Genomic DNA, 16,230 nt, shown 5'->3' on the forward strand with positions numbered 1-16,230 from the left:
CATCCACACAGCAGTGCGGTGTGCAGTTGCAGAGACGTCGACAGTCGTCATCGTTGCCCGGGGGCAGAGTGGAGGGGAGTCCACATCTTGAAATAATCACGACCTGAGATCGGGCACATCCCCCTGGCTTCTCGGGTTAAAGGAGGAGGCGCGGCGCAATGTGGTAGAGATATTAGAGAAACTCGAGAGCGGCTCATCAGACAGCTCATTTGAAGCACTGGGCTTTACAGAACAGAGCGGAGCGAGCCCCATATAGGCCCAATGTGCGGCAGAAGGAGAGAGAGCTCACAATATTTACTTTCTATGATTTCCTGGTTTTTACTTTCTATAGATTGTAACGTTATTATAAGATTATAAAGACTGTGTTAACGACACATTAAGCATGGCACTCTTAAAGTTCTGGATTTCCCTATAATAAAACTCATGTATTTCAATACCGAGTGGCCTTTAAATAACAAAAATGCATTGTTAGATGTAAACTTGTTAGGCCTACACACATTTCGGACATCACGTTTCCTTGTTCTTAGTTAAACAGCAATATGCATCTTCATTTTAAAAATAAGTTTTCTTCATGAATTTATATCAAAATGTAATTTGTCTGTAGACTATATTTGCTCCATCTGATGAGAGATGTAGCCACTTTATTTTCCTCTGACAGCACAAAACAATTGTTCAGAGCATGCAACGCTCCTATAGTGGCATAAAATACCAAATTAACCCTATACGATATATATAGAACATTTTTCAAATGCTTTGTAAAGAAATTTTTCACGTAGGCTACCTATTGCATCGAATCAAGTTACAAATCTTGGTAAAGATAAGGAAATATGATCAGTCCCACAAAACAACAACTCAACGACCAAGAACCCGTGACACACAGAACTCATTTACTAATGGATTGGTTTTACGTTTCACCCCACAACATGGAGACAGTACGGAGCCTACTAAGCCTGGCAAAGGTCTGAAATATAAATGTAGGTCTGCATGACCTAGTCTTAAATACTGCAATAATTCGTGCAAATAGCCTATACAATTGTATTGTATTCGTGTTGGCATTTTGAAAATGTTAAACAGTTAGGATGTATAGGCCTATGCCCTAAATCTAAATGATGACACAGTCTGCTTTTGTCTAGCTATTTATTATGCAGATAATAAAGTCAGGCTGGTTTGTAAATTCAACCAGTCTTCCAATCAATATTTACATTGACTTCAGTGGCAAAGGTATGTAGGCTAAACATAAAACATCTAATTGAATTTCATACGTTTATTAGGCCTAAATGTTTTGTCAATAGGCCTTTGTATATGACAGAGCTTCGGTATAGTCTACAAATTCATTATTGGGATGCCATATTTAGTTTGTATTCTTTTAGCTGAAATTCCAGTTTAATTTCACATACTGAAGCTATTCATTTATTTTCAGTCTGAAATGCAGTGGCATCTAGAGTGGGACGTCTAACTGTCATAGGAAGTTATTAAATTATATCACCTCATAAAATTAACTACTTGATAATTATTAGACTATGAATATAGGAGGGAAATGTATACAATGTGCATGCAATTAAAGTGGTGGTGAGATGAGGCAAGTTAACTGCGATAATTGATAATGCATGGCATCCAATAAATTAGGCCAACCCTGTATCGACCACAGGTCGGGAGAATCAAGGTTTTTTTTCTGACTCTCACTAAGAAACAATGATAGGTCTAGGTGACATGGTAAAAATGCCTTTATGAGGTCTGTAATAATTGATTAGCATTTAGGTGTATACCTCTGGTCCCTCAGCTAACGCAGAGTGATTGGGGGTGGGGGCGCTCCGATTTCAGCCCCTGACGTACTCCCTCCAGGGAGGAAACGGAGCTGCAAACTCAGTTCTGCTCGGCTGCCAGGGTATAGGGCAGAAGGAGAGCCAATCAACGAATCGCGTAGCTCTCTCTTTAAGCCTGACATATCTCCAACAGGAACAAATTGTCCCAACAATCAACATCCGAATCTCCCGTACGCATCAGGGGTGGAGTGGATATTCCACGAACGGATAGCAGTGGATTCTGGAACACAATAACAAACCAGTAAAAAAAGTAGCCTAGTCAAGAAAGCGCGTGGCATCATTTTGGATACCAGCCTTGGTCGGAGGAGACACCATGTCAATATTACCGTCGTTTGGGTTTACTCAAGAGCAGGTCGCCTGCGTATGCGAGGTGCTGCAACAGGGAGGGAACCTGGAGAGACTAGGACGCTTCCTCTGGTCTCTACCCGCTTGCGACCACCTCCACAAGAACGAGAGCGTACTCAAAGCAAAGGCAGTGGTCGCATTCCACCGAGGGAACTTCAGGGAGCTCTATAAGATCCTGGAGAGCCACCAGTTTTCGCCCCACAACCATCCCAAGCTACAGCAGCTGTGGCTGAAAGCGCACTACGTGGAAGCGGAGAAATTGCGCGGCCGACCACTCGGAGCCGTAGGGAAGTATAGGGTCCGGAGGAAATTCCCTTTGCCCCGCACGATATGGGACGGCGAGGAGACAAGTTACTGCTTTAAGGAGAAGTCCAGGGGTGTTCTGAGAGAGTGGTACACGCATAACCCATATCCCTCCCCAAGGGAAAAAAGAGAATTGGCCGAAGCCACGGGATTGACCACTACACAAGTCAGCAACTGGTTCAAAAACAGACGGCAGAGAGATAGAGCGGCTGAGGCTAAAGAAAGGTAGGTTAAAAGTCTAAGGGTCATACATTGTGACATATTGTGATGTATTGTGATATATGGATTAAAAAACGAATAGAACGTGATCATGTGGTTGTAGTAGATTCATATTAATCTAAAACCGCTAATCTGTAAATGTGTTTGGTGACATGCTTCTGGGATGTATGTTGTTATACTTAATGTTAACCTGAATTTATGAGAATTGTATTTACACACCTAATGTAAAAGATTTGGACTTAGAAAAATGCTATAAGTTAACTTGAAACATAAGCGTCATAACTCAACACACTGGTGATGTAGGCAATAGTCACTGTAATAACCTTTATAAAATATGATTTAAACTAACGGCCTGTTGTCACATAAGATTGGCCATAGTTTGTGTGGGCTTCTATAGGAGATATCAAATGAAAACTAACCGATTCGTTTTGTTTATTTAAAAATAATAGAATAGAATTTGAATGTCGACCAGGCTGTGGATTGCTGAATTTATTGTAAAATAGGCCTACCTCAAAGTCTTACCTTGTTTTTCCAGATGGGTTTAAAATGTCTGATGCAAGCATCTTTCAACAATAAAATGTAGTGCTATTGCATCTGAGATAACTCCACCATGACCCCTAAAACATAAAAAAGTAAACTTAACAACAAGCTAGGCCTATAAAAATTAACAGCAACATTGTCAAATGGGTCGGCCTTGATCTCGTGAGAACGTAGGCTTCTCGATGTTGTTGACATCTTTTAACATACGTCCTCACAGCACCCCCGGCGTTATCAGATTCAGTATTTTACAATTTCCCCCATTTCTTTCTCCTCAGAGAGAACAGTGAAAACAACAACGCCGGTAACAACAAACAGAACCAGCTGTCTCCCCTCGACGGCGGCAAGTCGCTGATGTCCAGCTCGGAGGATGAATTCTCTCCACCGCAAAGCCCCGATCAGAACTCTGTGCTTTTGCTCCAGGGAAACATGAGTCACCCCAGCGCCTCCTCTTACCCTATGACGGGCCTCGGTGGAGCACAGTCGGTGCATGGAATGCACGGACACCCGCACCAACTTCAAGACTCGTTGTTGGGACCGCTAACATCTAGTCTTGTGGATCTAGGGTCCTAAAGACTACCTAATCTCTTCTAAAAGACTGATAACATGATCAGATTAAGTACATATATGAAATTACACTATGGTACCTTATAACTATAGACTGACTTGTCTGTCGTTAAATTTGGTTAGAGCTTTAACGCAATTCTTTTACGCGCTTATTCTATAGCCACTAGGAGCCTACCCTCCTGTCCGTGAAAACAGTACCATCAGAGGCCCCGTTCTAGAACTCTTAACTCAACGAAACACTTAGGCTAACTGGACTGCCCATTTGCTTAATTTATGATATTTGTTAAGATAAAAAATTTATAGCAACTTCCTGCTATGGAAACTTAGAAGCAAAGTTTTCCTTAGCCTAGAGTCATAATTATAAGTTTCCAATAAAACAAAAATCGTCATTTGTCTCATGTGTGTTATTTGTAGGTCTGTATAGGCTAGATAAAACACGGACCTGGCTTGAAATGTAGGCTTTAGGCTAGTTAGAACTCAAAATGAATGTCATTATAGCTCCGTTTTAATGATCCCAATTGAGACTATTTAATTAGGCCTATACAAAACCAGGGCAACTGTACTGCAGAGAGCACATGTACTATGATAATATTCTAACATCTAAGCAAATGGTCCATTGGTAGCCTAAATATTTGCGTACATTTAGAAATTACGAAGGATTTCAAATATTTAAATTAATCAAAATCACCTATCTTATCATGCTCGGCCAATCTGAAGTGACAATCTTGGACAAATCTGACGAGTCAATGTGGTGTGGGCTACATAACACAAAAAAGCGAATGCTTGGCGACATTTGGGCGTACAGCGTTTCGTTAGCGATATCTATTAAGTGTATTGCTCAAGGCAAAGCTAGCTCCCTCGTGCTCCAAGAGCGCTGCGGATCATTAGGTCTGTGTTGCCGTGTTTACTTTTCTCTCTCCGAGTGTTTGTTCTGTCGGTTCTGGGCCACGGAAAAGCGACACCATCTGCAGAAGGCTCGCTCACGTGTCTTCATACAACCTCATTTAAGGCGTAGCCTAATAGAAAAAGGTATTTACTTGAGATGTATGTATAACCTATAAAAAAAAATCCTCTCAAGAAAACAAATTGATAAAAAGGTAAAGACCAAAACGTCAAGTCAACGATTTCAGTTAGGCTAATTGTAATTGTCCTCTTTAATAGATAGAGATCTGCAATCTGGGGTCATCCCATCCTCACCTTGAACACGGCTATGGACATCTCCAGTTGTGAACTACAATATAAAATAGATAAAAAATAAGGACATAATACTGATAAATAGCCTACTAAATTTTCAATAATAATATTAACACTTATGACAATTATGCTATCTGAATAATTAGAAGAATAGGCCTACAAAAGACAAAAAAAGGGACAAAGTGAAAACACAGATGATTTTTTTTTTAACGAAATCTATTTCATCACTTGCATAAACAAAACAATTTGAAATAATAAATTGAGGACACCTACTACAGTACGTCCCCAATTCACTAGGTTTTCGGCTCATGTCAGAGTAAATTGTTTTGAACAGAGAGCACCGAGGATTTCCTGAGCATAATCTGAACCAGTTGCTGCTAGCATTAGAGCCTGATTGCGAAGATTGCTAGGCTATACCAGAAAAACCCCGGGGCAGTCTGCATCCCGGAGGCTTTCAAATGCAGTACAGACTAAAGTATGTTCTACCAGGAATATTCACTACCTAGCTACTACCATGTGGACTTTTAGGGATCCTTCCAGTACTCTCAAGATAGGATTCCACTAGGCACTATCATGTAGCAACTCAACTCTATTCCGGCCTCGGGATTCGCTTTATAATCCTTCGTTTAATCTAATGTAGATAGGGGGCATTTAGACTCCATACTGTATAAACTCTGCTTATCAACTAAATTCATACACGATAAGCAACAATATGACTTTAGACTTGCAGCAAAAAATTTTACAGTCATATACTTGACATGACATACTGTTTACCCTATATTGTGCCTGCAACAACTGACAGCAAATTACAAATGTTATTCTAAATTAAAAGTAAAACTTTAGACGAAAAATGTCCCATAAACTTGGCAGCGGGAGAATCCATTATTACACATTAGCAAATGGCTTAACAAAGTCCCACCGAAGCGGAGCTTCATACCTGTTAATCTAAGGACAACATCTCCCCAAAGGACACCACACCCCCGAGATTAAACAGACTATGTGTCACATGTAAGGGAAGCCACCAAAGTCACCTTTACAGGATGTATAAACAGACTACCTATTCAATCCACAGCGGAAACTCAGCCACAGCTTTTAATCACGCCTGAATCGTACACTTTCATTCTGTCAGGGAAGTTAATGCCCATAATTTTCTGGCCCTTCGCCAATTCTTCCTATCAGGTCCATCCAGCAGGATGAGGAGTAGGGTGGCATGCTTTACTAAGCTGGAGGTGGCCTCAGATCTGCCGAAAGGGAGCCAGTAACAACAGCTGGTTACATCTAAACACATCCAACACAGAGGCATTTTGTGTGTTCATGACTAGCAGTGATTCTAAAACAGGCAGGATAGGTCCTCTCCTGTGTGAATAAATAGGGACAGCTCATTTCAGTGACATAGTTTCTCTGAATCTATGGGATAAGGGGTTGTGTTTGGTCTCCCAAGGCGAGTATAAGTATCCATCTACACAGAGGACAAAAGCCAAAGGTAAGGAACTTGCTCTCGGACCATGTCTGGTGCCTGCAGGTAGCTTTACCCCACATGGGAGTCTCGTATGAGACAATCCCAGGTATCCATATCCACGGGCTGCATGGGGGGTGTGGGTTTTGGTAGGCGGGGGGGCGGTGAAAGACAAAAGGATCTTTTCAGGTCTGCCGCAGGGAAGGGGGAGGAGGGTGGGGGTGGTGGGCTAGAGCAGAGATTTCCTTACCAATGATGCATGGATCTGACAAAGCTCCAGTCTGGCCAACCCCAGAGGCAGACTTATGGTGTGTGTGTGTATGTGTGTGTGTCAGTGTGTGTGTGTGAGTATACGTGTGTGTGTGGATGTGTGTATGAGCACTTTACCTACAAAGAGTCAGATGCGTGTTTCAGCTTAAATTCACAGTAAAAACATACATCAAACCACAACCAAGATCCCAGAAGCTCAGTCAATATTCCTGTGCTGTGTGATACGCAACACATCTGCTGCCTGCGCCGTCTCTGTTAGTAAATGATGGGTGTGTTTGTTAAATGTAAATACAGAAACAAAGACAGGCTTTCATCAGACAAGTGCACCAGTAAGAAGCTTCTGGTACAACAGGAAGCTCATAGTGGCACAGCTGAAAGAAATATTTATCTATCTCTGAGTACGCTGAGTGATGCCTGACCCAGAGTTCAAAGATGAGGGGGGGCACAGACTCTGGTTGTCCCTGGCTATCAGGGTGTAAGATACCATGTTGTGTGTCAAATTGAAGGGCGTCGTATCCATACCGTGATGAATGTATTTTCTGTCTTTTTCATATCTGTACAAATAGAAAAGGCAAAGAACAAGATGCAACTTGATTCGGATGTCTTTAAAAGGCCTGTAAGAAGATAAATGCCTGGAAGGGTCAGGCTCAAGTAACCAACCCTCCAATGGACAAAGCTCCTCTCTAGTTTCATTAGCGGTATTTTGGGAGCTTAGCAGGGAAAGTGATATCAAGGTTTTTTTTAAGCAGTGATTTTTGAACACAGGAAAGTGACTTCATGACATTCAAGACCAGTATGAAAATTAATTAAGTCCTTAGAATCATTCTTTAACGACTTTCACTTCATCCTTTGTCGACATGCACTCCAACATGCACACACATGCTTTACACACAATTGTTTTTACTTTTTAGCATGGTAGATTTCCTTTTCAAGTAAAAAAAAAAAGTGCAATTAATAAACAGCTAACCATTTAAATGATCGCTTTTTGTAGTGTATCAACCACCTTAGTGAACCCACCCAAGAGTGCACCCATGGAGTTGATATCACCAGTCCGTGGCCTCAGGGGCATTGGGGCAAAGGCAGACACAACAAGAGGAAGTGGTATGGGGATATGGGATAATGAAATCTACCTCACAGTCCCACGGGACATCACCTCACCCCACCCCCCAGGGGGTTCACCAACAGCTCATATGACACCCCATCCCAAAACCAAACCCTTACTCAGCCCAGACTCCAGACTCCACTTCTAAATAGACTTTGTATTTGTTTGGCGACATTGGAGTGGCAGGCCCGAGAACTCAAGCTTCCATCCTGCTCCCTTGGCCCCTCTCCCTCACTTCTCTCTGCCCCTCATCCTCATGTTCCGGCACGGGATGAAATACCCTTGTTGGTTCTCCACAAAAAAATATTTCAGGAAATGAAAGTTGTAACACGATCCTCTGTGTGCCAAACGTCTCCCTGAGCAGGGACAAACGGTCGAGAGAAAACCACTCAGGCTATTTTAGCCTGCAGATGATAGCAGCACAGAGCGAAAGGCAGAGAAAAAGAGAGAGAGAGTGAAGGCAGAGAAGAGAGGGATTGTGTGTGTGTTGTGTGTGTGTGTGTGTGTGTGTGTGTGTGTGTGTGTGTGTGTGTGTGTGTGTGTGTGTGTGTGTGTGTGTGTGTGTGTGTGTGTGTGTGTGTGTGTGTGTGTGTGTGTGTGTGTGTAGGAGACAAAGAGTAAGACAGACAGAAAAAATGAAGGATGTTTAAAGACATAAAAAGTCAGCGAGAAAGTTAAAAACAAGTTTTTTGCGGTAATCAGAAACCAAACTCTGGGAACACAGAGAGCACAATGAAAAAAAACGAGTGAGAAAAATGTGATCAGTTGAGAAAAGGGGAGGGTGAAGGAAAGAACGTAAAGAAGAAAGGAAAAGACACTACTAAAAGTTTCAAACCAACCATAAATTTTCTTCAAGAACTAAGCTACTGATCCAGCCCTTTAAGTCCAGGACCCCTATCCCAGAGATACACATGCACTAAGGAAAATAAACTTCCCGTTCCGGTTCTTATGTTTCCAGAAAGCGTCTCCTGAGGAAAGACCTTTGTGGCTAGTCATTCTGATGGATTTCATTGCCAAGAGTCAGTGCAACTAGTCCAGGAGCCAGGAGCAGAGGAAAAGAGAAAATAGGAGCAGAACAGCCTTTGTGTGAACTGGATATATTTCCATAATCTCCGAAGCAGAGAATCATTCTTCAACGACTTCTACTGTACCTAATCATACGTCTCTTCTCACACACACGTCCACTCATCCACACACAAACATTCTCAGTCCAGGTATGCAGCAGTCAGTGGCCACCCTGTGCCATTTGGGGGTCAGGTGGCTGAGCGGTTAGGGAATCGGGCTATTAATCAGAAGGTTGCTGGTTTGATTCCCGGCCGTGCCAAATGACGTTGTGTGCTTGGGCAAGGCACTTCACCCTACTTGCCTCGGGGGTAATGTCCCTGTACTTACTGTAAGTCGCTCTGAACAAGAGTGTCTGCTAAATGACTAAATGTAAATGTCAAATGTAAAATTCTAAAGCCTGAGAAAACAGTGGAGGGATGTAATCCCTGGTGTTGACGACATGCAATGTCGGGTGAAGGGATGGATCACGGGTGCACTGGCCTAGTGTGCAATCAAGAGGCAATGCAGGACACTGATAATATACTGCAAATGCAGAGCTCTGTTTGTGTGACTTCACTGTCTATTCATTTGTTGTTCTTTTATTTGCCATCTTCTACTTGTGTAACTGTATCCTGCCTCTGGTCTCTGCACCTCTCTGCGTCACCCCACACCCCTGTGATCCCATCCTCCGTCTCTGGAGGAGGGGATCCCTCACTGAATTGCTCCTCCCCAGAAATTTCCCCTTTTTTTCTCTCTGAGAGTTTGGGGGACTTTTTCCTTGTTTTCATTGAGGGTTTAGGTTGGTTATAGGTGCCGATCTGTGGGCCTCTACGAAGCCCTCTGTGACACTTTTAGTAAAAAAGGACCAAACAAACACATTTGGATTTGAAGAACATCCTGCCTGTTCCAATTGATATCTAGTAGCAATGGGTAGGGTCTAAAGTCCTGGTTGGCCTGTATCGGCTGAGCTGTACATTCGCTACATGGTGACAGTGGCCCTGGGCAATTACCAGGCTCTCCCTGGGTTACTGCTACTCCCAAGTGCTGCTGGGTGTGGAATGACAGCTAAGCTCTGTTATTAGGGACAGGACTGCCACTGGACAGACCAGGCCTGCACCAGCCTTCTCACTACCACCACATAGAGAGCCACTCCAGTGAATTACTATAAATTAGCTTTATGGAACACTGGCTCGCCATGTAGTAATGTAAATGTAGTAAAACGTCTAAACCTTTTTGCATACAAGCCTAGTTTCAGAGCAGGTATTTCTCTGCTATGTTGAGTATAGGCCTACTGACACTGAAAGGAACAGTAAATAAGACCTGGAACCTAACTGTTATGTAGAATATGCTTATCTTGGACCAGTAGCTGATAGATTAAGGTGATTTTGTTTGCACATGGGTAATGAGAAGTCGGTGGTTAAAATGTATCACTGTCCAACGGTATTGTTTAAGATTAAGCTAGAACCCTGCTTGGTGTTTAATGTAACACACAATCTAATTCAACAGATTTGTATTTATTTTGACCTCATTAACAACCAAACTTTGCAAAAGCACCTGTTCTTTTTCTGAGTATGAGACTGTCCGAAAGTAGGAAAGAGCAGAAAGGAAATGTTTCGTACCTGCGCATTTGTAGAATGATTGGTAGGTATTTCTAAACGCTAGAATAATTTCACCTTGACATGCCTTGTATAGTTGACGTAAAATGTATTTATTTCCTATCTTGTATATATTTTTTTGTTACAAACAATAAATCTACAAATACAGCGATAACAAAACGGATCGGGCCCAGTAAGCTATTTTCAGTGCGCAATTTGCTTCTCGGTGAAGTGAAATACTATAAACAAGTTACATTTCATACAACTAAGAACACTTGCTATAAACTTCGCAACTTAGGCCTAGAGTTGACTGAAATACCCGATAGGAGCAGCTGTGTGTAGACCTGTCACCAGCGCTCAGGACTGGGATATGTTGAGCAGGGATGTTCTGCTGATGAAACACTTCGCAGATTCTGTAGCTCAAGAGACGCCGCCTCAAGGGTAAGTTACGAGTCCCTCTCCCTCACTCTCTCTTAAGGTTTGGCAGGTTTAAAACTATGACCCAAGAGCAGTCTGAGAAAAGGTGCTGAACTTAAACTTGGTGACAGCTGCAGAAACTAGAGACCAAGGAGTTTAAATATAGACCCTTCAAATACCAACTGGTGCACTTGTATTGCCAACACACTTTTCTTACACATTAATTTCAACCATGCAATGACTCAGCGATGCACTTGTTCATTCACATACATGTTATTATGAAAACCTGTTTGGTACATGCAAAATCTGGCTGTACATGCAATTCAATAGTTAACAATAAAATATTTACCATAAAATCCATACATAATACATATGCATGCATGAATACCCTACTTGCTGTTCTAAGCTATTTAACACCTTCACACACTTGCTTGAAAATAGTACATATAGTGGTATATATGTTGGTGTAAGAAGATTCTTAAAAATGTACATGCAACTAGGTATTTTAGGACTAATTTACTGTATTGGTTCACAGGTTGTAAAATAACTAAGCTAAACCAATACATTTATTTTTCCAATCTATTCTGCTATATTGGATTGGGGCAGTTATAGATAGACCGGAAACGCATGGAGAGAGGGGGGGACGACCTACAGGAAATTTCCTAGGCCGGAATCGAACCCAGGCCCCTGCAGTAAGGCCTCAGACCGTATTGTATGTGCTCCCGTTGAGCCACTTAGACCGAGTTACGTGACAAGATCCATGTCCGATTTTTACAGGACTGGAACAAATGTTTTTTGTTTTGTTTTTGTCCTTCAGTACCAAGCTCTCCAGTTTGGACTTTGTCATTTATGTGAACGTGTTGCATGCACCACTGGCGCCATCTTGTGGTTTAAATGATTTACTGCTGGAGATAATAATACAGGCAACAAACGTGGGGAAAAGGCACATACTTTTTATAAAATGATTAATTATAAAAGATTTGTAAATGCTGCAGTCTTAATCTGGTGTGGCACTGTAGCTAGATTCGTCTATAAATACTTTAATTCTAAAACCAACACTATAATATTAATTGCCAATAAAAAAATAATTTAAGAATGAAGGAACTCCAACCCACATGGGCATTCATATGAGTATATTTATTCTGAAACATTTTATAGCATCAATGATAATGTGTGAGAGGAGTATTGCTGTCCAATACTGTTAATAATTAATTATTTTAAAACCATAAACCATGATGGTGCTAAAATGCAAGTTGATGCTTGATAAGTCGCTTCTAAGTAATACATAAATAGAAAGATTGAGAATAATTTTCTTCTGAAATAAACTGTGTTCTTGGTAAACCATTGCACCTAATCAGAAAGTGTAGCATTTTGTTTTACGAATCCCATCAACTAAGCATAATATGTGTGGTTTATATATCAGACGTTTACATTTAACAGGTGCTCCTTTTTCGTCTGTCATTTCATTGTGATTGTCTGCTTGGTCCTCAGGCAAAACGAGTCTTGTCACATTGTCAGACCTTCATGTTTTTAGAACAAAGAGAGGAAACGTCTCATGTCGATGATTTACCCTTGTCGCCATCTAGTGGCCAACCGTATTTCTGCTCAGTCCGTCAGTACATCAAATGAACTATTCTCCCATTTCCATATAGTTCAAAACAATGTTAGTATCCAAAAATCTATTGGTGCTACGTTAGAAAGGGGATTGCCAGAGAAAAGGACGTCAAAAAGGATGAATAACGAAAAAAACATGAATATAAAAAAACAGGCAAAACGAATGAAGGACTGCACTGTGGTGTGATGGCCTGGCAACACATTTACATTACATTTAGCAGACGCTCTTATCCAGAGAGACTTGCAGTAAGTACAGGGACATTCCCCCCGAGGCAAGTAGGGTGAAGTGCCTTGCCCAAGGACACAACGTCATTTTTCACGCCCAGGAATCAAACCGGCAATCTTGTGAGTAATAGCCCAATTCCCTGACCGCTCAGCCATCTGACTCCCCAACAGAGCAAACTGGTTTCACAAAAGGAATTGTTATTCGCATTATATTTGTATTTGTTTACACATTGTATATGTTTACATATATCTTCATTTGTGATGTTGTAAAGAGTCTGTATCCAGAGTTTACTCATGTGTCCTGCATCCCTGGTCTCCAGAGAAACTCACATTCAGCCTCCACCTTCACAGTGGAAGGCCCTCTATCAACACCTAAAGATTCAAACAGCAGTTACAGAGAAAAAGTAGTTGACTTTGCTGGAGGCAAACTGACCTCAATCATCCTGTGCCTTGTGAATCCTCTGCTGTGTCAATAGAAACCCCACAATGCAACACATTCATCGGTGAAATCCAGCATTCTGTAGCACGCGTGTTGTTTTCTCATAATTTTTCCTTTCATATTTCTCCCCTCATTTTTCAACAGAACTTTTACCAGCGCCTGTCAGAACAATGTCCACTTATTGCTAATAATTGTTTGAGTCAGGGAAATTGGCAGAGGATCCAAGTTCACATTAGTCCCTTTTGTGTGCATAGAACAGTTGATGATATGCACATTGATTGACTTCACTACATTTGCACCAGTCAGATAATTGCCTCATATTATCTGCATTGTATCTTGTAACAAATGAGAGATTGCAAGCAGAGCAGACACATAGTATTGATCTGTCTGGAGCACTGTAGAGAGCCCAATGTTCGGCATGAAGAGAGGATGATTGAGACCAGTGGGATGGGGCATTTAGCTATTTCAGACAAACTTCTATAATACTCACCAAGTGGAGTCAATGCACCGCAGAAGTTTATAAAGAAATAATAGCAACTGATGGAGTCGATAAAATCCAAGAATCGGATGACGTCACTAAGGCAGTTTAGAGTTCAATGAAGTATTCATGTACAGACAAACAAAAGACAGGAAGTCTCAATGGGAGTGATCATGTGTAATGTGTGTGTTTGTGTTTTCAGCGCAGCTGTGTTTGTGCCTCAGACAGAGGAATTGTGACTCAGACAGAGGAATTGTAACTTTTCAAAATTCAACCTTTGGTAATGGAACTTCATCAAACTATAACTCAGTTATCTGTCTCTTTTGTTATTTGTGCCGTAAGAGTGGAGGTTGTGTTAGTAGGAGTGGAGGTTGTGTTAGTAGGAGTGGAGGTTGTGTTAGTAGGAGTGGAGGTTGTGTTAGTAGGAGTGGAGGTAGTGTTAGTAGGAGTGGAGGTTGTGTTAGTAGGAGTGGAGGTTGTGTTAGTAGGAGTGGAGGTTGTGTTAGTAGGAGTGGAGGTTGTGTTAGTAAGAGTGGAGGTTGTGTTAGTAGGAGTGGAGGTTGTGTTAGTAGGAGTGGAGGTAGTGTTAGTAGGAGTGGAGGTTGTGTTAGTAGGAGTGGAGGTAGTGTTAGTAGGAGTGGAGGTTGTGTTAGTAGGAGTGGAGGTTGTGTTAGTAGGAGTGGAGGTTGTGTTAGTAGGAGTGGAGGTTGTGTTAGTAGGAGTGGAGGTACTGTTAGTAGGAGTGGAGGTAGTGTTAGTAGGAGTGGAGGTTGTGTTAGTAGGAGTGGAGGTTGTGTTAGTAGGAGTGGAGGTTGTGTTAGTAGGAGTGGAGGTTGTGTTAGTAGGAGTGGAGGTAGTGTTAGTAGGAGTGGAGGTTGTGTTAGTAGGAGTGGAGGTAGTGTTAGTAGGAGTGGAGGTTGTGTTAGTAGGAGTGGAGGTAGTGTTAGTAGGAGTGGAGGTTGTGTTAGTAGGAGTGGAGGTAGTGTTAGTAGGAGTGGAGGTTGTGTTAGTAGGAGTGGAGGTAGTGTTAGTAGGAGTGGAGGTAGTCTTAGTAGGCTATATAAGAGTGGAGGTCATGTTAGTAGGAGTGGAGGTTCATCCTGTCAAATAGATATGCTGCTGCCTCAATTTGACATCCACAGAAAACTACCCAGCCCACACAGACAACTTTAACATAACTGTCAAAGTCAACAAAAGCAATGGGTAATACAATAAATATATAAATATATATAGCCTACATTATATGTGTATATCTACAGTATATAACAGTAGCCCACATTGGAAACATACAGCTTGCAACAGCAAAGAGCTCGTGGTGGTTACGCTCTGTCGCTGTCCGAGGTTCTGAAAGACTGGTCACGTGCCGCCGAATAAGCCTCTCGGCTGAACATAGCCTACCTGTGATCGTTGACTTGACCCCCGTGCGCTAATGCCGAAATACGGTGGAACGTGTCAACAATACTACAGTGGCGTATGGTCACGTTTGAACAACCTACAGAACGTAGACAGTGAACAATCACATTTTCGCTACCAAGGACTCAATATTAGGCTATTAAGGAAACACAGTTCGTTGAGGAGAATATTTAAATAAATGGAAAATACCTGTCTTTATTTAATTTAAGACTAATCATTGACAGTTGGCTGAGAATGAACAGACCATTTGTAAAAAAAGAATCAGGTGTAGCCTTGGCTAGGAGCACATGTTCAGGCGAGGCCATTCAGCGTTGCCACCAGAGGGCATCGTCAGCATAGTAATCTGCCGTGAATGGTTGAGGCCTGTAATGCAAGCTATATTATCTACAATGTATGTTGACCATAGGAACACAGAATAAAACATACAATAAACCTGCCCTGCGAAATGAGTTAGGGATACAGAGAACCACATAGGATATTGAGACTCTTGATACAAACACAAATAACTACCAATCATAACGAGCATAATGACATAGCATTATGATAGACATAGGCTACATTCTGCACCCATTCATTATAAAGTAAATACAATGCGTTTGCTACCATGGTCTACGGGGCACAAGGTCGGACTACGTGGCCTTTATGCTCTTCAAGACCAGTATAACAGGATGTCAAACAGGATATATCTGTATTGCTACAACTGTAGAACTAATTATTATCAGTCGAATAGCCTAAATAAACGTCATGTTTCTGGGGAACAGTGAGTGTAAAAAGGTGGACATGGATGCGCCTCTGATTAACAGCTTCGTTTGACGAATTAAGAGGGCGGAGGATAAGACTCTTAAAATGCATTCAAGTTTCTTAATTTAATGACTTCATCCGCTTAAAAAGGAGGCTTTGCTGATTTTTTACTGTTTTGAGTTTCGTTGTCTTTTCTGAAAAACATAAAACATTTGAAAAAATAAAGAGCTATAATAATCCATCATGTTTAATATAAGAATAATGGGGAAAATGGCTACACATTCATATTCTATTATTATGTTTTCATTTTTATTTTCAGTATAGTAGAAGTTGAAGAAGTGGTTGTAAGTGTTGGTAGTGGTGTTATATAGTACTAGGCTATACATGACTATTTAATATAATTTAATACATTATTTATGTCGATATATTTTACAAAGATTCCCTATAG

At 41.5% G+C, this 16,230-nt stretch overlaps 1 protein-coding gene across 1 annotated transcript; it reads left to right on the top strand.

Annotated features, from left to right (window-relative positions):
* Positions 1 to 1,928: 1,928 nt before the first annotated feature.
* On the top strand, positions 1,929 to 4,183 carry LOC134026163 (homeobox protein six1b). Its single transcript, XM_062468652.1, has 2 exons — positions 1,929 to 2,696; positions 3,506 to 4,183. Exons 1-2 carry the CDS (start codon positions 2,137 to 2,139, stop codon positions 3,798 to 3,800), a joined length of 855 nt encoding a protein of 284 aa, XP_062324636.1. The 5' UTR covers positions 1,929 to 2,136; the 3' UTR covers positions 3,801 to 4,183.
* Positions 4,184 to 16,230: the final 12,047 nt, after the last annotated feature.

The sequence above is a fragment of the Osmerus eperlanus genome, chromosome 9, assembly GCF_963692335.1.
Source record: "Osmerus eperlanus chromosome 9, fOsmEpe2.1, whole genome shotgun sequence".
Classification (NCBI taxonomy): domain Eukaryota; kingdom Metazoa; phylum Chordata; class Actinopteri; order Osmeriformes; family Osmeridae; genus Osmerus; species Osmerus eperlanus.

What these genes read in the sequence shown, in the direction of transcription:
- LOC134026163 (XM_062468652.1), top strand. Translation starts at nt 2,137, where the DNA reads ATGTCAATATTACCGTCGTTTGGGTTTACTCAAGAGCAGGTCGCCTGC. An exon ending in GCGGCTGAGGCTAAAGAAAG is followed by an intron (nt 2,697 to 3,505) that starts GTAGGTTAAAAG and finishes CTTTCTCCTCAG; the next exon opens with AGAGAACAGTGAAAACAACA.